This window comes from Alternaria postmessia, assembly GCF_024291825.1.
Source record: "Alternaria postmessia strain BMP 2775 chromosome Unknown scaffold_26, whole genome shotgun sequence".
Taxonomy (NCBI): Eukaryota; Fungi; Ascomycota; class Dothideomycetes; order Pleosporales; family Pleosporaceae; genus Alternaria; species Alternaria postmessia.
The window spans coordinates 1-22,940 of record NW_026260099.1 but is presented as its reverse complement, the minus strand read 5'-3'; the positions used below and the strand labels follow the sequence as shown (position 1 = coordinate 22,940).

The window sequence follows — 22,940 nt, the reverse complement described above, 5'->3', positions numbered from 1 at the left end:
ATCTACGCATAGTATTTACGCTACCATTCACTACACCTCTGTCGAACTAATGACAACAGTCATTACAATTAAAACAGCTCATTCCATAACCACAATATGACGCGACGCAATCGAGAAGCAAAGAGACTCATAGACAACGCAATGCCGTCGTTGATGGAAAACAAGTCAAGGCTTGTGAGACACACTCATGCTTCGTACCCAAACCTAGCTGACATGCATTTGAAGGGTGGCAATTATACCACAAAAGCTTTCCTCTCGTTCTCCATCCCTCTTTCAGCTGTTCTCGCTTTGTACTTGGGTTTTCGGCAGCCACTCCTTCCTGTACTGCGTTCATACTTGCCCAGGCGACTTGATGTGTATCTCCCTGCTAGGTTATGGGAGGCTACGCCAGCAGTCAACTTGGACGGAACTCTAAGCCCAGGGGATTTACTGAAAGCGTGCGAAGGCCACCAATACACGACCGAGATCATATCTCTCGATCCTCTCCTGATCTATATCAACAACTTCACGTCTGCGCAGGAAGCAGAAGAGCTCATCAAACTTGGGTAGGTATTCTCGCCTTTCTGCCCCAAGCTGGAGCTCACTCACGACCGCAGCTAATACTTCTCCAGCTCCCCAGAATTTGCCGAATCCTTCATCAGCCGTTCACGAGGCAGTACCCAACGCGTCACAGGCCGCACCTCTCAGTCTGCGCCCCTCCCTATGAATGATCCGCTAGTCTTGTGTCTTCTGAGCCGCGCACGAAAGTTCATGGGCTCTATGCTCCTCCCCTCGGAACCCTTCAGTATTCCGCAACTCGTACGGTACTTCCCTAGCCAAAAGTACGACCTACATACAGACTTCTGGCCTGAACACCAGATCACTAGTCTCGAAGATGGCAAGCAGGTATACTTCAATCGCATCGCTTCATTTTTCGTTTTCCTACGCGACAATTGTACAGAGGGTTATACGTACTTTCCTCTTGTCGAACCTTCGTTGCCCAACATCCTGGATGGTACATACAATGACAGGATAGCGCAAGGTGAGATGAACGGAGAAGCCAAGGGCATCAAATTCAAGCCGATGCGGGGGAACGCGGTGTTTTGGGTTAATCTGGATAAAGACGGAAAGGGTGATCGGAGGGTAGTGCATGCCGGACTCCCGGTGGACGAAGGAGAGAAGATTGGGCTGAACATATGGCCAAGGAAATACTTTGGCTATGTTGATGGCGGCGATGAGGACAGGGAAGGGATGGCGACAAAGGAGGGGTGGAGTGGGAGATGGAAAGACTGAATGTGGAAACTGCATATTGAGCACTCTTGCTAACAAAACTGCACCAGTATTTTTCCATTGCATTCCAAGCCCTCTCAAACGATTCGTTCCATATCAGCACTTTAGCATTTACGTTCCGTCTAAATGCCGATGCGCAAAGCATACGTCATCTATGTGAAACAAAGACACGCGTTTCGCAACACGACAGATAGAGTGGCGCCACACAAACCTTATAATGAGTAAGGCAGGGAAGTGGCACAGTAAACAACCCGGTGGCTACAGTGTAACACCAACTCAAGAACTCAAATTACCGCACCGGCCAACATAGCCGCGGTCATGTCAAACAAACTCCTGAACAATCAAACCAAACTCACTCTCTACCTCACAGCAACAACATAAACCGTTGTCTCCAACATCTTGTCGGTCAGTTTCTAGAGCCACCAACTAGACAATGTCGCCTTCAACACCTTTCCCCGACTACCCAACACTCCACAGATGTCCAATGAACATAGCTCAGCTGATCGACCCTGCAATCCGCTCCTGGAACCTAGGTCCTGGTTTTTGTACGCGCGACAACTTGTTCGGTGTGAGCTACGTACTTCTTCTTGTCGTAAACTATATGGTCGCCGTTCTAGCCTTGTATGCGGTCTTCGCTATCCTGGGAAAGATCGTATGTTGGAGAGGATTCGCAGGGAAGGATACAAGAACTCGAGACAAGGCGCTGGATTGGAGAAGTGCGGATAGACTGGAGCGTGGTGAGGGGGGCTGGGTTGGTAAGGTATGTTTTGGTGTATTCGAACACTAGTCTGAGCTTATGATGGAAGATGCTGACGAACTTTGTAGCAGATCAAGGCGTTTCGCCCGATACTGAGTCCTGTGAGGGAGAAGGAGAAGATGTGATGGTGTCGATGCAAAGTGCGACGAAAATCAGAAAGGGCTCTGTTTGCATTGCAAAGAGTCACGTATACGAAGTTACCCTAGAGGTTGGGCAGTCCTATGGCAAGGGAATATCAATCGGTCCAGCAACCACATGCAGGACTTCGATGTATCTGCTCGGTGGTCTTGCATTCCGGCGCCCAAGATTCTCATTTCCAGTGTGGCATTCAGCACGTTCGGCACAAGTACTTGCGGCCACTCCTACGCTTATCCATAACAGAGTACTGCTGTGGCTATAATCATTGCAGCAAACATCTTGTCTACCGCCTTTTCTTCATGTATCGTACTGAGGGACTGCAACAAGATGATTATGATAAGTAGTCATTGCAGACACAGAGGCGGTGTGATTAGGGGAAGGAGAGCAAACGCACGACAGACTCGTTTGCAGCTGACGTCGTGACGAGCAAACGAATCTGGAGAAAATGGTGGACATGATGTCGCCCCGTAAACAAATCCAATGCTCCTGTACCTGGCGCATCGATACATCTGTGTCTGGTCACTCCAACGAACGACGAGAGATTCGTAATCTCGCCATTTCAGCCCACTCACCTTCACTTGATCACATTTCATACATGCGCAGGATTTCCTCACATCACCAATAACCTCGCATCCCCTCTTTTCAGTCCTCACCATCAGACGACCGGTCTCACTGCAACACATTCTCAACAATGCCGGCGCTCCCAATATCCACTCACGCAACAACAGCGCACCACGGTACTGATTGGCCGCTCCTCTGGATCATAATCGGTGTCACCAGCATCATTCTCTTTCAGACCTTCATCGCAGTTGCCCTTATTCGTTGGGCGAACTTGCGCAGCAAGGCACGGTGGAAAGATCTGCGAAACCGTGGCATTGCCATCCTCGACGGTCCTTCGCTCATCTGGAGGGACACGATACCGCCTGCACCGACAGTCTCGACATACAACTTACGGCATAAGCTTCAGATATCAAACGAACAAGTGTCTCAGTAGCTTACTGTGGCTGCTTTGAACCAAAACGACCAAGGCGTCAATACCAGCGCTACATCACTTTCTGAACAATTACCAACAGACAACGATGAGTGTCTTCGACCCCGAACCAACGCAGCTCACCGAACAACATCAATCCACAACCGCCGCCATCGTCTCCTTCATCGTCATCTCCGCAGTGGGCTTGTCGATCGTTGTAGGGTTCGTCGTGTTTGGTGTGTGGTACAGGATAAAGAGGAAAAGAGAACAACATGAGGCAGCCGTCGAGCTGGTGGAGCTTGCTCGAATTGGAAATTCTTTACAGATGTCGCCATCACAACAGCGGTAAGAGGTGGGCGGGGTGCACTGACAAACACCTTTTGGGGTGTGCTTTGTACGTTATCTTAGAGAACCTGTGCTCTCGTTTGCTCAACCACGCATAAAACGGCAGCAGTGTCTTTCCCTCTTCCTCGCATGTAGATTATACGGGGTCAGTATTGGCGTCGAAGGAATACAAAGCGTATGGGATATAAAGAAGAGTGATTGAGAGCTGGATGATCAAACCGTGAGAAACTTTCGAGTTGATCTAAACGAACCACTCATAGTGGCCATTAACATGACATCCCAACTGGAATCTTCTGCTTCGTTCCGAGTGAGAATGACTCCTGGTACCGTATGTCAATTAGACGTGCACTGTAATGTTAGTCGCGCAGTCTGATTGTCACATCATCACTCCGAGACTGTGGTAATAACAAGTTTCACCTGGCAACTCGTGATGGCGCGATAGAATTCGACCGTTGGTACCGGTGGTAGCGCGTTCCGTGTGGCGAAGCTCATGAGATTAGAACGGGGAAAGCGTCGACCGCCTCCTGGTAGTTGCTACCTAGAGGGTCGACCCCGCGTCAGCCAGAGTTACCGAAAGACCCTCTTTCTGTTCTTTTTCCTGCACGACCAGAATCGAGCTCGACCATTACTTGAACCTGGAAGCATCAACAGTAGACAACACTTAGAGGATAATCATGTCTTCCCAGAACACTTCCAACTCTTCAAGCTCCGGCTCGACTTCGGCGGGCAACAGCGGCAGTGGAGGCTATACTACCACCAGCTCCGGTACCAACGACCAGGTAGGCTCTCATGCTTTCGCCACCCTCCTACATGTGTGCTTAAGATCGTTTATAGGGAAACCACTACTGCTCTCGCGACTACGGCTCTGGCGCCTCAAACTCCAACTCTTACCACTACTCCAACACCAACGGCTCGTACTACTACAGCAACCCTAACGTATGTCGAAATTATGCCAGACAAACAAACTTTTGTTGACATAATCTTAGGGCTCGACCTACTACAACGATGGTAGGGGTGGCTCAAGCTACAATCCTGGCAAATAGAGTACGGACGTCTTGTCAGTCATGGCTATAAGCTCGGTGGAAGTCTTCATATATTGACTGCACGCTGTCGACAGAACGCGAACGGGGCAGTTTGGCCATATTTGAACAATCCAGACAGTACAAACTGAACCTCCTTGCTTCTTACTCCCCTCTGCATGCTTTTTGTGGTGACGCCTCCGCGTATATAGACGGCATAATATAGCCCAAACGCTGCCATTAGGACCCGGAGCGCGCCATGATAATGAGTCTACCATCGCCAACACAAATGTAGCGGTATCGCTGTCTCCTTGAACTAAGGTACGCGATGCCCTGAGGTGACGGAGTGAAGTCGTGTAGAGAGAGCATGGGTGGGGAAGCGACGGGCGGGTGAGATCCCGCTGGTGCCCGCATGTTCCCGAGGCTACCTAGGTATCGCTCTTCCCAGCGTTACATCGGCGATATCCTCGATATCCACTACCAGATTGCTCGGTATTCGCAAATCACATAGCTGGCATCGCACGGCTGTTTGTAGGTTGTGCATGCAACTCAGAAGTCACATCACGCTGCGTGACAGCTGTCTCGCTCGACGCGGGCTTTTTCCCAACCCTCAACTTTGCAAACCCCTAACGAGGTCGCTCCTGCCTCGGGGAATCCAAGCAAGACATTTGCATCGAAATCGCAAACCTGGGTAATCTTCTTACATCGAACACGTCTTCTCACATAACTATCAAACAACGTCATCGAGATTGAGATTGAGCTCCGGCCCGAGGTTTTCTATTTTCACGTTCAGTGGCACGCACCCGCTGTTCGCCGACTACGAAGCAGCTCGATTTCCTACATAACTCATGAAAAGTCAGCGTCTTTGTTAACTATTAGCATTAGCTTGTTGTATTGACTGCAAGAAACGCCGCCTCTTTGGCCTCATGGTTCCTTACTGGGACGTTATCATCTCAGTGGCTACCAGAGCGATCATCCTTATTGCTCGTTATATGTGTCTCGCTGCCGAAAGACTCTGCTCCATCGAGCTCGATCTCGCTATCTGTCCGCATCCATCCCTTGCTCTGAATCCGTATCCGGCTCTGTATTCTGGATTTGTTGGGATGGCTGTTCGAGCCCGTAGCAAAATTGCTTCGAGTTTTGGACTGCTGAGTTGACGGGAGATGGAGGATGCCACCGACGATGGGCTTGAGTGAAGGCGCACATGCGGCTATGATACCGATGTTTACCTGGAGGAAACCCCAAAACTGTATATCGTTCGTGCTGCCCGAGTCTTAGTGAACATAATACTGACGCAAACGTAGAAGTTAAAACGAACAATGACTGATCAGGATCACCCCTCTTTGTGTTTTGGACGACCGTCTTAACGATACCCATGATTACTGCTCTTAACTACGGTCAGCTCTTACACATGGACCTCGAAAGTCATTAGCGTTGAGATTGCGGATTCTTACATGTAGCCCAAGCTTAGAACGAGGATAAGGTAGATGCGAGTCCTTTGTTTCATCTGTAACCCTAATATGATGGGCACGGGAATAGATGCGAAACAGATATCAGTTAAGATATTGCACGCTTCATATGGCCTAGTCAGTCATCGAAAACAGATTTTTGAGGAGTAAACACATGCTTACTTGTGTTCATTAGCGCGAAGCCTTTGTGGATGTTCACGGCCAAGCATGTTGGCTTGAGGTCTTTGTTCCAAAAGCCGGCTATGGGCTTGCAAACAGCAGCCCACTCTCCCCACGAGACCACTGTATAAAGACAAACGAAGGCTTCGAAGCTCAGTATTTGCTCTCTTAGATTGTTCTGGGGTTATTGTAGGTGAGGAGACTTACCGATAAGCGACCAGAGCATTCTGGTGTACAAGGTGGGAACTTTGAGACGAAGGAGTGAGAACCCGACGGAGAGTTTGAGGAAAGCCATTCCACCAATGGTAGATACTATCGCTTGTATGAAGGTCAACTTCAGGTACTCATGATGGTCTTCCTTCTCAAGAGTATCGGTATGGCGTCCCAGGCCGTGTTGGGCGGCCAAGATGTAGGTCACCATACCGCCGAGAAAGACACAGACCTATCGAACATAGTCAGGAAAGCAGTCGAGCATGATTGGTCATATCGTCTCACCGTTGACGCTATTATAAGGGCATCATCTTTGCCAAATGCCTTCACGATGATGACACGTGCGTACAGCCGCATTGCAACGAAGACCAGGGCTACAACATGGAAGGTTGCTGTGACGCCGAGGAGGTAGCCCAAGTTGCTTTCTGCGGCTCTCGCTGGGTCAGTGTTCTGTGGCGCCATGGTTACAAAAGAAAAAAGAGTTTTTTAAAGTGAATCTAAGGCGAACAAACGACAATATCATATGCACAGTTTCCAATAGAAGGATGCGTTATGATACATGTTGCCTTCCTGTTCCTCACGCCCAGCATGACAAGGAATCTATTCCATCAAGTGTGAAGCACGGTAGCAGTGTTCTAGAAGGTTGTGTAGGAGTTCGTTCATTGGTCCTTTGACCTGTCCACCACGAGACGGGGCATCCACTGTGCGGAGATTTCTTGGAAGACCATTCAAAGGCTTTGCTTTTTTAAAATGAGTTGGGTTGTTCACAACGCATGGGAAACATGCGACCTGCACCTCCGTCTGCATACAGTAAGCATCGGCAGAGATCACATTTACAGACTAGCTCATCAGGCCAACCAGGAGGTACTAGGGAAGGGTCGGCCCAGCGTAATAGGTCGACGAGTGGATGAGGGTCTACCGGAACCATGAGTCGTCTCAACAAGTATCGATGGCTAAGCTCGCTTCGATGAGGGACGGGAATGGGCTAGCTCCTGGATGTGAGGTTACAGGAAGGGTGGGTCTGGGCTAACCAGGCCTCGGGACGGTGGAACGCAACAAGTCCCGGAAATCCGTCACTCCATTATGGATTGGTCTCTCCAGGTGGCAAATTTCAGTTTAATCCATGAGCCGATACAGCTATATTATATTTCAAATGAAAGAGCCAGACTTCTATTGTATTCTTTAAAATATCTCAAGTATTCAAGCAGCACACATCTATGCACCGTAACCCTTAAAAAGGTTCACCAGCTTCGAAGTTTTTGTTCAGTACCTAGGTATGTACCCATCTTTTCTGGATGCTATTATTCAACATGAAGCCAGGGTCTTCCCGTGTCCGTCCCGTCCCTCGTCCACTACAAGGGGGAGAAGCAGCAGCCGGATCCTTTGGCGATCTTATGCTACATCCGGATACAACTGCACGATGCGGGAAGACGTCCGACTGGCCATGGGTGCACGTTTAAATCCAACACAATCCTGTGAATCCTACATCTTGGCGACCCCCATCAATGTCACCTCACTTACCGATTTATGAGGGTCGACAAATAATTTCGTTGCACATTCTTCGCTTCGCGTAAGATTATCACTGCCGAAACAGGCCCTGATCGCGGCTGCCAGTCGCCACATTAACCGAACAACATCAACAAATACTGAAATCATGCCTCGAGAGCATGTTGTTCCAGTGTTCCTACACAGGATGCTTTTGGAAGCGTGAACGTGTTCATGACAATACACTGGCTACGCGATAGAGTGCTGACGGCCCGTTCAATCGGGACTCCGAGTACAAAGATGACCCGTACAACTGGACGAGGCTTCGGCTCGCCTGCAAGACGCCTTCCGTATAAGTTATAACACCCGAGGCTCCAGTGCAGGATAATCTCGAACTAAAGGATGAAGGATGCAAGCCTTGATTAGGCGCCCCCATACTCTAGCCCGCGTTCATCTAACCCAGCAATCTGGACTCGCCTAAGAACCGTTTTCTCCGTTAACAGTTCTTAGAAATCGGAAGCACGCTTGCGGTAAGGCCCTTGTATGATTCAGGGATGACTTCGCGATGAATATAACCGGCGACTTGGATCACCAGATCTCACCTTACGCTGCCAGATCTTGCACACAGCAAGTGCTAACTCGTCGATATGCGCCTCTTTCAAGCTATAGCTATCGTGCAGCTACTGGCTGGACATCTCGTGGCTGCTGTTCCCCTCGACTCAACTCCGGTCATCGATATAGACCCAGCAGTCGACCCACTCGAGGCTCTCGCTCAACTGCAACAGCATACGTACGAGACGCTTGAACACAGTGATGCCGTGTCAAAGAGGGCTCCGAAAGGCTGTTCCTTGGCAAACACTGCCATCCGGAGGGACTGGTAAGCTCACCACACTTATGAGGATGTACTTACTGACTTGTAAGGGATTATATGAGCAAGCCTGATCGGAGAGCATATATCAAAGCTGTTCAATGTCTCCGAACATTGCCGGCTAAGTCTGACAAGTCATGGGCTGCAGCAGCCAAGACGCGCTTTGATGACTTTGTCGCTATCCATGTCAACCAGACTATGTACATACATGGCAATGGTCTCTTTCTTACCTGGCATCGCTACTTTGTATGGGCATATGAGCAAGCTCTACGAAATGAATGTGGCTACAAGGGATACCAACCTGTGAGTTTCCAAAAACTCAATAGCCTCTAACATATCTGACTTTGCTAGTACTGGAACTGGTTCGCAAATACCGATAACATCTACAAATCACCCGTCTTTGACGGGAGTGATACCAGCTTGGGTGGCGACGGGGCATACTTCGCACACAACGGAAGTCTTGCAGGTGCTCGAACAATAGTTATCCCCTCCGGAAAGGGAGGTGGATGCATTGAGAGCGGCCCTTTCAAGAAGTGAGACTATCGCACACGTTCACAGTCCCAGGGAATTAACAGAATTCTAGTACGCAAGCGAGTATTGGCCCAATCTCGCCTGGTATGCAAGGCTTCACCGATCTGGGAGTCGATATTAATGATTACAATCCCCGCTGTCTGCGCCGAGACATCAGTCCTTATATACCCAAGAAATGGTTCACTACTGCAAATCTTCTGAACGTAACCATTGGTGCGGGCTCGCGAACCCACCGCGATTTCTGGGTCGAAATCCAAGGACGATACCCAGATGGCTTCCTCGGTCTTCACACATCAGGTCACTACACCATGGGCGGTGACGCGACGGATCTCTACTCTTCCGTCAATGATCCTGCATTTTTCCTTCATCACGCTATGCTTGACCGCATCTACTGGATCTGGCAGACGCTCCACCCAGCAGAGGCGAATAAAGTGACCGGTACTCTGACGTTGCAGAACAAGCCCCCAACGCGCGACGCTACTATCGACGAGCCGTTGAATATGGGAGTCAATGGCGAGACACTGAAGATTCGGGATATGTTCAATACCTTAGGGGGCAGTCCTTTGTGCTACATCTACTTGTGAGCAGATCCAGATGTAAGCTTTTGGTTGTTGTTGTTGTTGTTGTTGTTGTCTTGTGTCAACCATGGTAGTACTCCAGCATAGCCATACATATCACCAACAGCTTCTTATACATCTTTGCAGACGGCATGTCTTGTGCTGGCAATTTTGAGAACGGACTAGGACTAGTGGACTATATCCACCAATCCAACACCACGTTCTCCTCCACATATTGCCTCTCTGTCTCGTATTCAACCCTTCTTACCTACCGCATATAGTAGCCATCGAAAGCAGGCGCCAAACGGTTATATTAAAACCTTCCCAAGCCGCATCCACATGCTTCGGCAATACGTCGGAAATAACACTTTTCCCATCGTTGCCCAGCCAAACTTGCGGCATTGATCAACGCGCTCAATCCGGCAACAACGGTGAAACAGACTCGTCCTCGCCGATATTCCTTTGAACAGTAACCGTCGATTGTAGGCTCTAAAGCTTGGCCGCTTCGAAGTTACCCATTACAGAATTCTGTTGATTGTAGATGCTAAGGCTTGGTAATGCCAGCCGAGAATGAGAGAGAAAATTGCTTGTCGCTTGCTCACCGACACGTACGTCCATTGGGAAGGTTACGCGGGAATAAGCAAAAATTCTGTCCTCGATGACGCGAAAACGACACGTCGACTTTTCCCCTCAAACGATCAAATTACTGAAAGAGGTAGGCATGGAAAGTAGGCGTAGGGCTTGTCAGACTTGGTGTAGCTTGGTCGTTCTCTTGGAAAGTAGATGGGTTTACGGTGTTGGGCAGGTGTAGATAGTAGGCGTATAAGAGCCTCATTTTCCAGACACAACGTCACGTGCGCTGGATTCTAATGTGCTGGTCGTATGAGTAGTGTTCTTGTGCCTATATGGTTGTTCAAATGTTTATGTATCAGGAAGTCGCATCCAAGCACGATGATGGAATCTGTCGAGTTCAGAAACGCAATGCATAAAACTTCTGTTGAGCTCTCAATACATCTGCGTCTCATCGTCCTCCAAGTAAGCTCCAGCCTCGCAAAGATTTTGAGGTTGTATCCTCCATCGGCGCAACAGATTGATCGCCATCGGCACCCTGCATCGCGTTCCTTCGAGCTGCTAAACACGCCTCCGCAAGCGTTCCAATTTCCAAACCCCTAAAAAGCAATTACAAACATCGGTGTGTCACTTGGCCTACTCAGACAGGCAGTTATAGAAAACAGGCGTATTCCTTCGCTTCATCTTGCATCTGCTTAGATCTTGGTACGGTCTGCTAGACGTAGAGAAAAGCAATCAGCGCTTAACAAGCGCGTCCTCTCGTAACTAAACATCTGGTTTACATACCCAGAAGGGCAACTGTTGAAAATAGGCGTATTCCTTCGCTTTATCTTGCAAATCTGTCGAAATCTACTGCATACTACAGCATTTCGAAAAGAAATACTTGTCCAGTAAGGTTAGAGCAAGTCGCGAGCGAGGCCGTCGATTGACAATTTTGGTAGTACATACCACTTTCTGGGAGATCGTAGAGATCACCATGTCCATGCACGCCTACATCTATATGGTTGAAGAATGCCGAGTCGATGCATTACAAGAGACAGACAATGGGAATCAAGACCAAATACGCATAACTTCACCTCTCACGCTGAACGCGTTTATGGTTTTTTTTACAGTGGTGTCTCTCAACATAGCCTCTACCTGTGTCGCGAAGCAAGCTGACATTCCATCGATTGAGCTTGAATCAAACTCCGTCGAATACTCAGGAGAGTCAGTATTGGAGATAGTGCTATTGCCCGTCTTGAAACTTCTACACGTTCCACGGTCGCGATCGTGATATCCACAAGCGGTAAGCCGAAGGCGAAAACCCCCATCCTTCCGCGGTCAACATCGACGCAACGTACAGAAACCGTAGGTATGACGAGAAAGAAGCAACAACGGAGCCGCAATTCCGCAATTTCGTAATTCACATCACGCAACGTTTCGTATTCGACTACCGTGTTGAGTAACTCTATCAACAGTGTAGAAAATAGGCGTTATCTTCTCCTCACCTTGGCTCATGCCATGTTCGGGTAGCCTTCCCTCACCAATGATTTTTGGGGTCCCAAGAGACAAACAAATGACCGAAGACTGCAAACCCCTCACAGGCCCCTCGCGTCCCCCCTCTTCTCAGGTTACCTCTATAGGCAGTTGTGGAAGATAGGCGTGTAGCTTAACTGAAAGCTTGGTAGTGTAAATCCGGCAAAAGAGTGATTAGAGCCATCGTCATACCAGGGCGTAGTGGACACCAGTAAGCATGACGGAAACATCAGATGCCTCGGTGTCTAATGCTGATCTCCAATATGCACATCGAATCTGGCAACCATAGGAAATAGGCGTATATCTTGGTATAGCTTAATGTTCCTTCTCCCCTCCCATCTCCTCTTCTCCACTTTCCCCTCTGGGTAATCATCGAAAACAGGCGTATAGCTTCTCCTCAATGCTTAGCATAGCTTATTTTCCTCTCGGAAGGCCGCGGATGGTAATGCGTCGTGATTATGAAGCAGGGAGTGAAATGACGAAGGTCGGCCGAGGAGGCCAAGAAGGTCCGTGGATGTGTGATGACGTAGTTGAGACTTGAGAGGTACAGATCGCGAGGTTGGGGATATGTCATGGCGCGCGGAACGAACACGAACAGGTGCCTCGGCACTGGGGGCCTCGGAAGCGTTGTAGACTATCGCATCGCCCAAGGTATTGAGATACACGAAGGAAATTGTGTTGGGATGAAACGAATGCATTCCTGATGACATGTCTCGCTTTTCCCATGTTCAAAAGCAACGCCATCTAATGCCCTGATATACACCAATACAGTTATCCCCCCAAACGCCCTTGCTATGCATCAAAAAGGTATACGATCCAGATCCTATGTTCGTCTCTGTTCATCGATTTGGAAATTGCTTTATAGCTCATCTCGCCTTGGGATACGGATCTCCCAACTTCTCGGCCCGGGCACGAAACCCATCCACCAGTTGTACACTCTCCTCATTTCGAGGATGAAGATCTTGGTACTGTTTGTGCCATTAGCCAATGTCCTACTGCAACGCCCGTGTTGTTTAAGATGTCCGGTGAGAAGGATTTTAAGACTTACAATCGCCCAGGAAGCTGCGACCACTGGTACAGAACGTAAAAGAACGTCCTCTTGACCAAATTGTACTCGGCTTTGACCTCCTCCCACATTGTCATTTCTCTCGCGTCCCAGTCCCTCTTGAAATTTGGCACGTCTTCCCCGCCAGTCAGGACATCGATCGGCCCTTCGACGTCAGAGTCCCCGAGCGCTAGTATTGTCTTCAACACTCCCTTGTCAGTCTCTGGGAGTGTAGAGGCGACATCTTTTGGCAAGCCCTCTCGCTCATCGAGCATGCGACGGAAGTCCTTGATCGCGGACAGTGAGTGGGAGAGACGGTTCAAGGTGTTGATGAGCGCGACAAGTTCAGTACGGCGGAGCGGCGGGTCTCTTGAGGAGTCGTTCTCGTCGAATTCGAAGAGCACCTTGAGTGCAGTTCCGTAGCCATTTGTTTGCAACTTACCCCAGAGTCGACACTTGTCGCATCCTACGCAATCCATGATGCGACTGACATTCCTGAAGCGGTTCCGGAAATCTTCCTTCAACACCATTGTGTCCGGGTCCTTGAACATGACGGTTTCATCGAAGATCTCGGGACCGGAGGGAAGAGCAGACGTGAGGCGCAGGAGGGAGTTTCTAGTGCTGTGGTCTTGTTCGGGGTCTTCGGAGCAGAAGGAGTAATCAGAGATGTGTCGCGTGATTTTGCCAACAGCTCGCATGACGAGGGCGTAGTTGAAGTAGACATTGCTGATGCGCTCGGGGTGGTTATGTAGGCGTTCCTCGTAGCAGGCTAGGTTAGGTCCCCACTCTCCTGTTGTCTGGTTGAGGTAGTCGTAGCAGAGATGCGTGGAAATAGAGGCGTGCATGCCGGAGATGACACGATGGAAGACGCGCTTCTCCAGACAGGTGTCGTCAAATTCGACAGGATCGAGGCTGTCTACAGGAGAGCCGTGAGCAATGGCAGACTGAACCTTCTGCTTCTTGCCCTGCTCCTGCATGACGTTCTTGAGCTGATTCGCAGCATGTAGTTGTTGCTGGTTTCCGAAACCGCCAAAAGGTGATCCTCCAGACGTTGAAGAACTACCAGTCGCGGGCGCATTCTTTGGGGGCTTGCTGAAGCAGTTCTCCCGGTATATAGCCTCCCAGACCTGCTGAGCCCCAACGCCAGCGTATCCGGTGAAGCGTTCTGGGTTGTCGACAAGCGACACGTAGTCTCCCTTTGCCGACGCCGACTCATCCTCCGGTACGCAGTAGTCGCGCTCGTCGCATTCGTCATCGTATTCCACCACACAGCTCTCGTCAACATTGTCACCCAGACTGCCGTGGAGCGGTCGTTTCCTCTCTTCCCTTTGTTGCTTCTTGCCAGGATGCTGTGCTGTGGGCCCCTCGAGCTTGCCTAGTTCCTTCGCGCGCCAGACCAGTGGTATGTCCTCTTCATTGTCCAGTGTGTTCACCGCACACGCCACGTTCCCGCACATGCCGTTCTCGTCGTCCCAGAAAGGACATTTCTTGCTGTACAGGCTTAATCGGTAATGCGAAAAGAAGTCGGTATTCTGCGTGATGGATTCGAGGTAAGGGTGGATGGCTTCGTTGAGCTGTTCGAGGGTGTTGTAGCTTGCGCACGCGTCGGATACTATCGCTCCAGGCGATATCTGGAAAAGGGTCTTAGTATTCGCGTCCCCAGGCTGCGCTGGTGGAGTAGACGACTTGTTGCTTACATCGCAGACGTTTGGCGGAGGACTACTCGATTTGGTAGCATGGCTTGCAGCGTGTGAGCTACCTAGCAGCGAGAAGACTGCTAGATAGAACACGTGCGCGGCTGAGCGCATTGTGATGGTGGTATTATCTGGCTACTTGAGTCTTCCCGTCAGCAAACGTCCGCGACAAAGTGTTTCCAAAGCGAGCAACAAGTTCGGGGACATACAATTACTCGTAGCCTGGCTATATGAATCGTTCCGGTAAATTAAACGCCGAGAGTACGTGTGGGGTAGGCAAAGAGGCCAGCGTGTAGGTATCGAAACTGTCTCGGCGCAAGTCCGGAATCCTGGTCGTGGCCGTGATGGTGCTAGTTGGAGTAGGAAGTTCCGACTCGAGACAAATTAAGGTAAATGAAGGACAATGCCTGTTACAAATCAACAGAGACCGAAAGAGACAAGACGTAGAAGGAGCGGGTGTGATGTATTAGATTGCTCCCGTGGCATGCCGGGGAAATGTAATCAGACGTTCATGGGGCCACAGACTTGCAGCAATGTGGCCAGTACTGATAATTGTGGCGGTGACATGCCAATGGACCCTGAGATGTTGCGCTAGCGGGAGGCTCAACGGACCACTCTTTCGTGCGGCTCTGCAAATCCACTTGCGCGTGGTAAAACATACGAGCAGTCGCACCGCGCATCCTAAGAATAGCCCCTGATAACGGCCGCTAGTTCATCGACATGGCAGAAACGTCCAAAGCAACTGGCAGCTGGTCCGACGCCTTTCCCGCCCCACGGTGCATCGCCCCGATCCTCTCCCGCGAAGAGGCCCTGTCGAATCTCTCGTCTCCAGACTTGCTCATCGTAGATGTCCGACGCACCGACTATGAAGGTGGAACCATTCGAGGTAGTCTGAATCTTCCTGCACACTCCTTCTACATGAATCGCGGCGCCTTGTATGACCTGTGTAAGAGAGCGGGCGTCAAGCAAGTCGCATTTTATTGTGGTAAGTCTATCATCCCATTACCATGCCAGTCTTGAACGCAGCATGGCGGCTATACTCGTGCGCTCGTGGCGTGAGATGCGTACCACAAGGTACCGTGACCGGTCCAAACACGAACCATGTGGCTTTATCACGATATTGACACATGATAGGCGCATCAAATGGAAGAGGTCCGAGATGTTCTGGCTGGTTTGCAGACTACATTGCGGACCAGGGCGATGATCAGATTACATCATTGACACTTGGTGGCGGCATCAAGGGCTGGGTCAAGGCTGGAGAGCCTTACACACAGCAGATGGATGGCTTTGAGCCCGATTATTGGAAACAGTTTGATTAGACGCGTGCTTGATGCATTAAGTACACAGCAACATGCGTGGTATCTCAAGCTCGCCACATTATCTACATACATATAGTCGTAAGATGCGTTCATATCTTCGCCCAAAGTTCCGGAAAGGGTTACTGAACATAATACATCACTCATCTGAGTCATCGACAATGATTCGCCTGCCTCTCTTCCTGGGAACAATAGGCTCGTCTTCTTCCGCCTCGGAATCAGAATCGACAACGACTGCTTCGTTCTTACTCGCACCGGCACCACGTCTGATGACCGGCGCGTCATCATCACTGTCACTACTGACAATTGCGTCGTCATCAGTGATGTCGCTGGTAAACAGCTTTTCACGCCTGGGTGTCCTCTTCGCTCTGGCAGCTCTGACGACTGCTTGAGTTCCCGCCCCAACGCCAAACATGTCAATACTAGGTAGACTAGAGGTTGGAACCACCTCTTCTTCTTCATCTTCTTCGACGATGAAACTAGCCAGTTCCGACACGTTCTGCCAGGCCAGTGGATCCTCTGGTTCGTCCGCCCCCATCGTGTCGTCAGATCCGATTGTGTCAGCTTGGGATGGGAGGTGGAAACGGGGATCTGTCGGTGGCGGGGATGATTCGTCGCCTTCCTGAGCAAGATTAGACACGCGCCAGTTGGGCGTCTTTGTTATTGGTGTTTCATCCGCTGTTTCGGGGTATGGGATTGGCGTCTCTGCAGCCGGTTTCTCTTTTCGGGTTCGAGCACGAGGTGCTGGAGTCTTAGGGGTCTTCGGAGCCGGCTTCTCTTTGGGTTTTGGTGCTGACTTTTCTTTTGGTTTCGGCGGCGTCTTCTCTTTTGGCGGTGCTTTCTCCTTCAGTTTCGCCGGTGCCTTTGCTTTGGGCTTCGGGCCAGGCTTTGCTTTTGCTTTGGTAGTCGGAAGGCCTTGTGATGCAGGTTGATCGTCTTCCCACATGTCCTCCTGAATGTCTTCCGGAATCACGGACGCTACTTCCGTATTCGACACGACGAGACCGTCATCTGCATCTGATTCGCAATCCGAATAGTGCAGGTCCCGCTGGAACTTTTCCAGGCGGTCAGTTTCCATATCGTGCATGCGCTGCATAGTACCGGCAAAAGCCCGTGTCACGCGACCTGGTCCGATTCGTCCATTCTTGTAAGGCAGGACGCGCTGCCGCTCGGGAAATTTACTCAGGTCTAGCACGCCCACCATGGGGGCGTCATCGTCGTCAAAAACAGTCTGGTACCGTCTCTCGAGATCTTGAGCCGCTACATCGTCTAGTAGCACCGAATCCAGTGATGGCATCTCGAATGCTGTCTCGCTTGGATAAACGGGTGCTGCAGCTTTCTTCCCTCGGGCTTTGGGCACGATTTCTTCACCCATACGGCCTGCAGTAACGAAGCCGGTAATCACATCGTCGGGCATATGGAACTTCTTGGGAGGCTTCTTGGTCCGCCTTCCCTTCTTCGGTTCCGGTAGCCAGTCTTTCTGAGTATTTTCGGTTGGGATATCCACCACGCGCCGCTCAACAACCGGCTTGACATCTGGTGGTAAGATTCTGCGAGAGACGTCGTCATGGAAATTGAAGTGCCCTCCATCCGCGATGAGTTCCTGCATCTTGAGGTAGCTATCATTTGCCTTGTTTGCGTCGTTCTCTTCTTTGCCTTGCATCTGGAGCATCACAATTCGTCCCTGACGTTTTCGACCTGTACGACCCATACGCTGCAGCATGCGAATTGGTGATGCTTTCGAATCGTAACAGATAATGAGATCAACCTCACCAATATCCAGTCCTTCTTCACCAATTGATGTCGCAATCAACGTATTGAATTCACCGTTCTTGAACTTCTCGATAGCCTCCAGCTGGTCTTTTTGCGACATGCCTTCCGAGTTCTTCCCGTGTGCTTGTCCAACAAAGATGCGTGGGCGGATCATCGGATGATGTCTCTTAAGGATGCGTGCGATCTCTTCGGCGCTATCACGAAAGTGGGCGAATACCATGATTCTCGTTTGTGATGAAGGCGCACCATCAACGTTGCTGCCATCACCTGCATTCACAAAGTGATCCAGAATGACTTGCTGCAGGTACTCTAGCTTCGGATGCCCAACAAAATTATCATCCGTGATCCACCCTTGGAGACGCACCATCAGCTTCTTCCAAGCGTCACTGTCAAGGACCTGCTTCTTATACTTAGACTTCGTTTTAGCAGCTTCGTCCTGAAATTCCTTCATTTTGATATAGAAAGGACCCATGCCGTGGTATTTCAGCAAATCCATTCCGTGTGAGATTGATGCCAGGATAGCGAAGATAGTGTGAACTGTACTCTGAAGGCCGCGGTTGGCATTGCGGCCGACTTCTAGAAACCACTTCTTCTTGGCTTGCTGACAGCCAAAAGGCGTCAGATCGCGGGGGTTCTTGCTCCAGTAAGCGTTGAGTCCTGCGATAGTGTTCACTAAGGGCTGCAGTGCTTCGCTGTAAAAGTCCATGCACATCTCCATCTCATCTGTATTCTGGAAGACTTGCTTGTCGATCTTGCGTTGATGCACATAACTGCATATATCCATAGAATTCTCCGTTCGAATCTCAACCTTGGAAATATCGAGGCCATCGATGACCTTCTGGACGGCCTCTACATCAGCACCAGGTGTGGCTGTTAGTGCTAATACCCGGAAACTCGAATTGAATCGGCGAAGGAAGCTAACAACTTCCACGTATGCGTAAGCGCCGGTCGCTCGGTGGGCCTCATCAACGACTAACAATACTATCCTCTTGGGATCTGCATACCCAGACTTCAAGTCGTTCAAAAGTGTTTGAGGTGTCATGAAAAAGACTCTTTTATCCTTCCACTCCTCCGCTCGTAGTCCTGTCGACACGCCTCCAGTAAGCATTGTGGTGTATGAGCGTGGTATGCCTGCAATGTTGAAGCAAGCCTCCACTTGCTGTGCAACGAGCGGCTTCGTTGGGGCAACGAATACAATCTGTGCGTCGGTGGTCCATCGAAACCAATTGAGTATGATGGTGGCTGCAATGAATGTTTTACCAAGACCAGTTGGAAGAGCCACAAGCAGATTATTGAAAAGACCTCTTTGAACGATGTTGAACTGATAGTCTCGGATAGTTCCCAGATTTGTTGGATAGACCCAAGTCTTGATCGCTTCTGGATTTAGCTTGTGGTGAGTGGGTGGCTCGGCCTTCTGATCGACAACAAAGTTGTAACGCTTGTTTACTTGAGTAGCAGGTATTGTGCCATCGATACCAGCACGACCAAATAGAGTAGTCTGTCGTAGGCCGGTCAGAGGTGCAACGACACGCTTTCGAGCACTGGTGACCTCCACATCTCCCTGTTTTCGTGGCGACGAAGAGGACGAGGCAAAAGCATCGGACGGGAGATCTGCGAGGTCTTGGGCATAGTCGTAGTCACCTGATGCAGTCGCAATTGCAGTGCGAACCGGTAGTTTGGGGGATTCATCGATCTCAATGGGCGAGTCTGGAAGGATAGGAGACGAGGGCGCGTGTGGCGCAGGACGAGACGATGTTGACTGTCTACCCGGTAAAGAGATATTGTTCGTGGTGTTCGATCCAGCCAACTTCTTAGATTCAGATGGCTTATGCACACCGATTGTGGTAGTAGGCTTTGCCCAAATCGCTCCTCTCGGCTTCCATGGTGGGGAATATGTCTGAGGTGGTTGTGTTAGAAACATGTCTGGCATTTCCACATTGGTGGTCGACACATGGATGCGCTCTTTCCGCTTATCTGCAGTGGACTCTTTGATAGGCGACGCATCTTCATCATCGTAATTGTTCGACTGAGCCCTCTTCTTACGACTTGCAGGTGCGCTCTCTGGGGATGAGACACTTTTGCTGCCTGTATCTGACAACGTCCGATCGGATTCATCAAAAGCGTCTTCATCTTCGTCAGACGAAACAAAAGGACCTCGGCGACGTCCATGGCGTGTCTTGCGCGGAACGGACTCTGTACGCTCATTTACTTTGCTGATCCTGCGTCGCTTGGCTGGCCTTGGAGAAGGCAGAAATGCAGGCGTGTTCTCTTTTTCAGCTTGTGTTGCGGCATCGAGAAACTCGGTGTCGTCGAACTCGTCGCCGTACTCGTCACTGTCATCCATTGCGTTGTGGTTGAGAGGCGGCAATACTTCCAATGGTGGCGTGGTGAGGTAAATGTCACGACGCGTCGTATTCTAGCGCGTTTTGCCCGATCGCGTGGATAGATGGGGCAGGTGGATCCCTGCAGCCCAGGCTCCCACTCGTAAGGTTCAAGCCGACATGCATTGAAACGACGCTGCCGGCCCGACGAGCTTACCACACAAAGCTTAGTCGAAACCCAATATAAGCGCAACGAGCCGCTACTCGCCAAACCCCTATGTAATGACTAGCACGGTGTCAGGGTAATAAAAACGAGATGGTCTCCCCCAGATTCTTTCTTTGTGTGTGCGCCAACGTTCATTCTTTGTTCTGATTCAGTCTTCAAGTACTCGTACTTCCCACACTCACTTGCCCTGCCTTCAGTATATCCGTATTAATCTACGCAACGCCGAATCACTACTTCCAATAGTCCCGTAATATCAAAACGCAAACCGACATCAAGATGAAGTACTCTGCCGTTCTCCTCTTTGCCATTGGCGCATTCGCTATTCCTCAAGACGCGTCTGTTACCTCCGCCCCTAAGACCCCTGCCGCCATCCCGAGTGGTCTTTCTCCCGCCATCAGCTGCGCCATGTCGTGCGACGACAGCGATGTGACCTGCAAGGCCGCATGCCTGGGCAACGCACGACCCAACGCCTCCCAGGTTATCGATACCAACGAATGTGTCGCCAAGTGCGATCAGGGTGATGGCTCTACTGAGGACTCCATCGCCTACGCCAAGTGCGCAGACAGCTGCATCAACAGCCTTTTTCCTAGCAGCCAGACCGCTTTCGGCGCTGGCGGTGCTGCGAACGCTGTTGCTTCCGGCTCTGCTGGTAGCGCTGCAAGTGCCGCTGCTTCAGCTACTGGTTCCGCCAACCCTACTGCTACCTCAGGTACGTTTACTATTAGCATTATATGTTGGTCATGTTTGTACTAACGAAAATCTAGGAGGATCTGCCTCTGCTTCTGGATCCGAGTCTGGCTCTGCAGCTGAACCCGCTGCGACTGGTGCTGCTGACAAGGCTTCAGCTCGTCTCGCTGGTGCTGGTCTTGCTGGTCTTTTGGCTATCTTCGCCTTGTAAATCTAGTAAATTCGATCTGGGCTGTACTTTATGGTCCTGATGGCTGGAGAGCTTGGGAGAGTCTGAGAGTCATTGAAATAGTGGCTGATGCGAGAGTCTTTGTTATATGATGGTCGCCGTGTTGAATATATCGTGCATTCGATACTGGCCCATGTTGGAAGAATGTTCTTGGTGGTAAGGTTTCAATTTGATCAGATGAAAACCTCACAATTGCACTGCTGTTTCAAGCAGCATATTTTGCTTGTCGCCGAACAAGTGTACCCAGATCTGTGTGAGCTATATGCTGTGAATTGAAGTCGTTGAGGAGGGGGATCAGCACTGGGAATGCTAGCGCAGCTGATGAGCTAATGATGGCGCTGGCTCGTGCACCTCATGCAGGTCAGCGGCATGACCTCGGCATCTACCTAGGTAGATGTCATCAAGGCCCCGCCCAGACCATGACAAGTGCCCGCACACCATGAAGAAATCGGGGTCACTCATCATGGGAATTTGTTCGGTCGAAACAGAAAAGAATGATGTTCGAATTCATCTTGGTCAAAATGGCAGTACTAGAGGGAACTAGCCCCTTCTAGGCAATTATGGACAACACGAACAAAGCCCAACGCCTCCCAAAGTCGAAGACGCCGCGGCTGGTAGCATGGCGCAGATACGGCTGTGCAGGTGGTTATATTCGACCTCGGACCGAAAGTTTGATTGTAGTTATTGACAATTCTGCTCGAGTGATAGAGGAGAATAGGGGTCACACGCGTCGTTGATGCGCAGGACAATAGCTGGGTAGCGGCATTGGTTAAATCCTTTTGGTTAATATGCAAGCGCCTGTTGCTCTCAAATTCACTGAATCTAGATGGAAGGTTCGGGAACGTATCGCCGGTATTCACCTCGCTATACTCTGTTGTGGCAGTATGATATCCTGGTGAGTTTGCAGCTGTTTGCGACAATATTTTGAGTAGTATTGTATTGCCAGCGTGTTGCTGTCTGTTTCCTGTTGGGTGTCAGTTGTCTTTTAAGAACCGGGTAATCGCAGCAGACGTCCCACCCGACTGTCCCTTTGCCTGCTGCAAGTACGGGCGCATGTAGACATTTCAAATTGCATTGACTGTTTTTACTAAATGGCACTGTTCTATTCCTTCTGGATGATAAAATCGCATCACATGTTTATGCGATTCACTTTGCGATGTATATGTATGCAACGTTATCGTCTGAGAAGATAGCATTGGTTTGCTCTCCCTATAAACCACAGCTGACTTATATATCATGAGTTTTTCTGAGAACGCAATGCTCTCGACAGCAGTGTAGTGCGATAGGTTGCGCGGTGTTGTTGGTGAGCGGTTGTGTGAGTCAGGGAACTAAATGACGCCTGTTCCAAACAAGCCAAAGCCAATAGAAAACCCAGTCGCGAAGTTGAGCCAGAGGGTCTCATGGGCTTGAGTAATCTCCCGAGCGGCCTTGTTCTCTCTCCGGGCATGCGCAGTTGAAGAAGAGTGGCAGGGACACATCGTGAAGCAGAGTCCACGTGGCTGAGGATGATGTGCATCAGGGACTGGTGTGTTATAAAGCAGATATGAGCAGTCATGAATTTAGGTACGATAAAGGTGGAGGTTTGGAACCTATAAAGTACTTCAATGATAGAGGCCTGCAGCGACGTGCAAGCATCACCAACAATGAAGAAGAATCTTCATTAAGCTAGCTGACCGGGATGTTGATCACCCGGGGATGTTGATCACTCACAAATCTCAGCACTCCCACACAAAACACGTGTTATCTCTCCACGTACTCAACCAAAATGGGCGACCGTGAAGCAGCTA

At 50.2% G+C, this 22,940-nt stretch overlaps 10 protein-coding genes across 10 annotated transcripts; 7 read left to right on the top strand and 3 right to left on the bottom strand.

The window, feature by feature from the left end:
• Window positions 1-96: 96 nt before the first annotated feature.
• J4E82_005078 (uncharacterized protein) lies at window positions 97-1,272 on the top strand (the record flags this gene model as incomplete). The annotated part of the gene is made up of 3 exons (XM_051731348.1): window positions 97-174; window positions 226-545; window positions 612-1,272. The coding sequence occupies 3 exons, from the start codon at window positions 97-99 to the stop codon at window positions 1,270-1,272; spliced, it is 1,059 nt and encodes a 352-aa protein (XP_051588786.1).
• A 430-nt stretch (window positions 1,273-1,702) lies between these two features.
• Window positions 1,703-2,151, top strand: J4E82_005077 (uncharacterized protein; the record flags this gene model as incomplete). Its single annotated transcript, XM_051731347.1, has 2 exons — window positions 1,703-2,029; window positions 2,095-2,151. 2 exons carry the CDS (start codon window positions 1,703-1,705, stop codon window positions 2,149-2,151), a joined length of 384 nt encoding a protein of 127 aa, XP_051588785.1.
• Window positions 2,152-2,855: 704 nt separating this feature from the next.
• On the top strand, window positions 2,856-3,158 carry J4E82_005076 (uncharacterized protein; the record flags this gene model as incomplete). The annotated part of the gene is made up of 1 exon (XM_051731346.1): window positions 2,856-3,158. One exon carries the CDS (start codon window positions 2,856-2,858, stop codon window positions 3,156-3,158), a length of 303 nt encoding a protein of 100 aa, XP_051588784.1.
• Window positions 3,159-4,153: 995 nt separating this feature from the next.
• Window positions 4,154-4,522, top strand: J4E82_005075 (uncharacterized protein; the record flags this gene model as incomplete). Its single annotated transcript, XM_051731345.1, has 3 exons — window positions 4,154-4,258; window positions 4,314-4,415; window positions 4,466-4,522. 3 exons carry the CDS (start codon window positions 4,154-4,156, stop codon window positions 4,520-4,522), a joined length of 264 nt encoding a protein of 87 aa, XP_051588783.1.
• A 929-nt stretch (window positions 4,523-5,451) lies between these two features.
• On the bottom strand, window positions 5,452-6,798 carry J4E82_005074 (uncharacterized protein; the record flags this gene model as incomplete). The annotated part of the gene is made up of 6 exons (XM_051731344.1): window positions 5,452-5,761; window positions 5,817-5,885; window positions 5,953-6,070; window positions 6,130-6,270; window positions 6,334-6,568; window positions 6,667-6,798. 6 exons carry the CDS (start codon window positions 6,796-6,798, stop codon window positions 5,452-5,454), a joined length of 1,005 nt encoding a protein of 334 aa, XP_051588782.1.
• Window positions 6,799-8,468: 1,670 nt separating this feature from the next.
• Window positions 8,469-9,804, top strand: J4E82_005073 (uncharacterized protein; the record flags this gene model as incomplete). The annotated part of the gene is made up of 4 exons (XM_051731343.1): window positions 8,469-8,698; window positions 8,743-8,992; window positions 9,041-9,222; window positions 9,273-9,804. The coding sequence occupies 4 exons, from the start codon at window positions 8,469-8,471 to the stop codon at window positions 9,802-9,804; spliced, it is 1,194 nt and encodes a 397-aa protein (XP_051588781.1).
• Window positions 9,805-12,721: 2,917 nt separating this feature from the next.
• On the bottom strand, window positions 12,722-14,715 carry J4E82_005072 (uncharacterized protein; the record flags this gene model as incomplete). The annotated part of the gene is made up of 3 exons (XM_051731342.1): window positions 12,722-12,830; window positions 12,911-14,538; window positions 14,605-14,715. The coding sequence occupies 3 exons, from the start codon at window positions 14,713-14,715 to the stop codon at window positions 12,722-12,724; spliced, it is 1,848 nt and encodes a 615-aa protein (XP_051588780.1).
• A 606-nt stretch (window positions 14,716-15,321) lies between these two features.
• Window positions 15,322-15,920, top strand: J4E82_005071 (uncharacterized protein; the record flags this gene model as incomplete). The annotated part of the gene is made up of 2 exons (XM_051731341.1): window positions 15,322-15,586; window positions 15,736-15,920. 2 exons carry the CDS (start codon window positions 15,322-15,324, stop codon window positions 15,918-15,920), a joined length of 450 nt encoding a protein of 149 aa, XP_051588779.1.
• A 136-nt stretch (window positions 15,921-16,056) lies between these two features.
• J4E82_005070 (uncharacterized protein) lies at window positions 16,057-20,034 on the bottom strand (the record flags this gene model as incomplete). Its single annotated transcript, XM_051731340.1, has 1 exon — window positions 16,057-20,034. The coding sequence occupies one exon, from the start codon at window positions 20,032-20,034 to the stop codon at window positions 16,057-16,059; it is 3,978 nt and encodes a 1,325-aa protein (XP_051588778.1).
• A 479-nt stretch (window positions 20,035-20,513) lies between these two features.
• On the top strand, window positions 20,514-21,135 carry J4E82_005069 (uncharacterized protein; the record flags this gene model as incomplete). Its single annotated transcript, XM_051731339.1, has 2 exons — window positions 20,514-20,946; window positions 21,002-21,135. 2 exons carry the CDS (start codon window positions 20,514-20,516, stop codon window positions 21,133-21,135), a joined length of 567 nt encoding a protein of 188 aa, XP_051588777.1.
• Window positions 21,136-22,940: the final 1,805 nt, after the last annotated feature.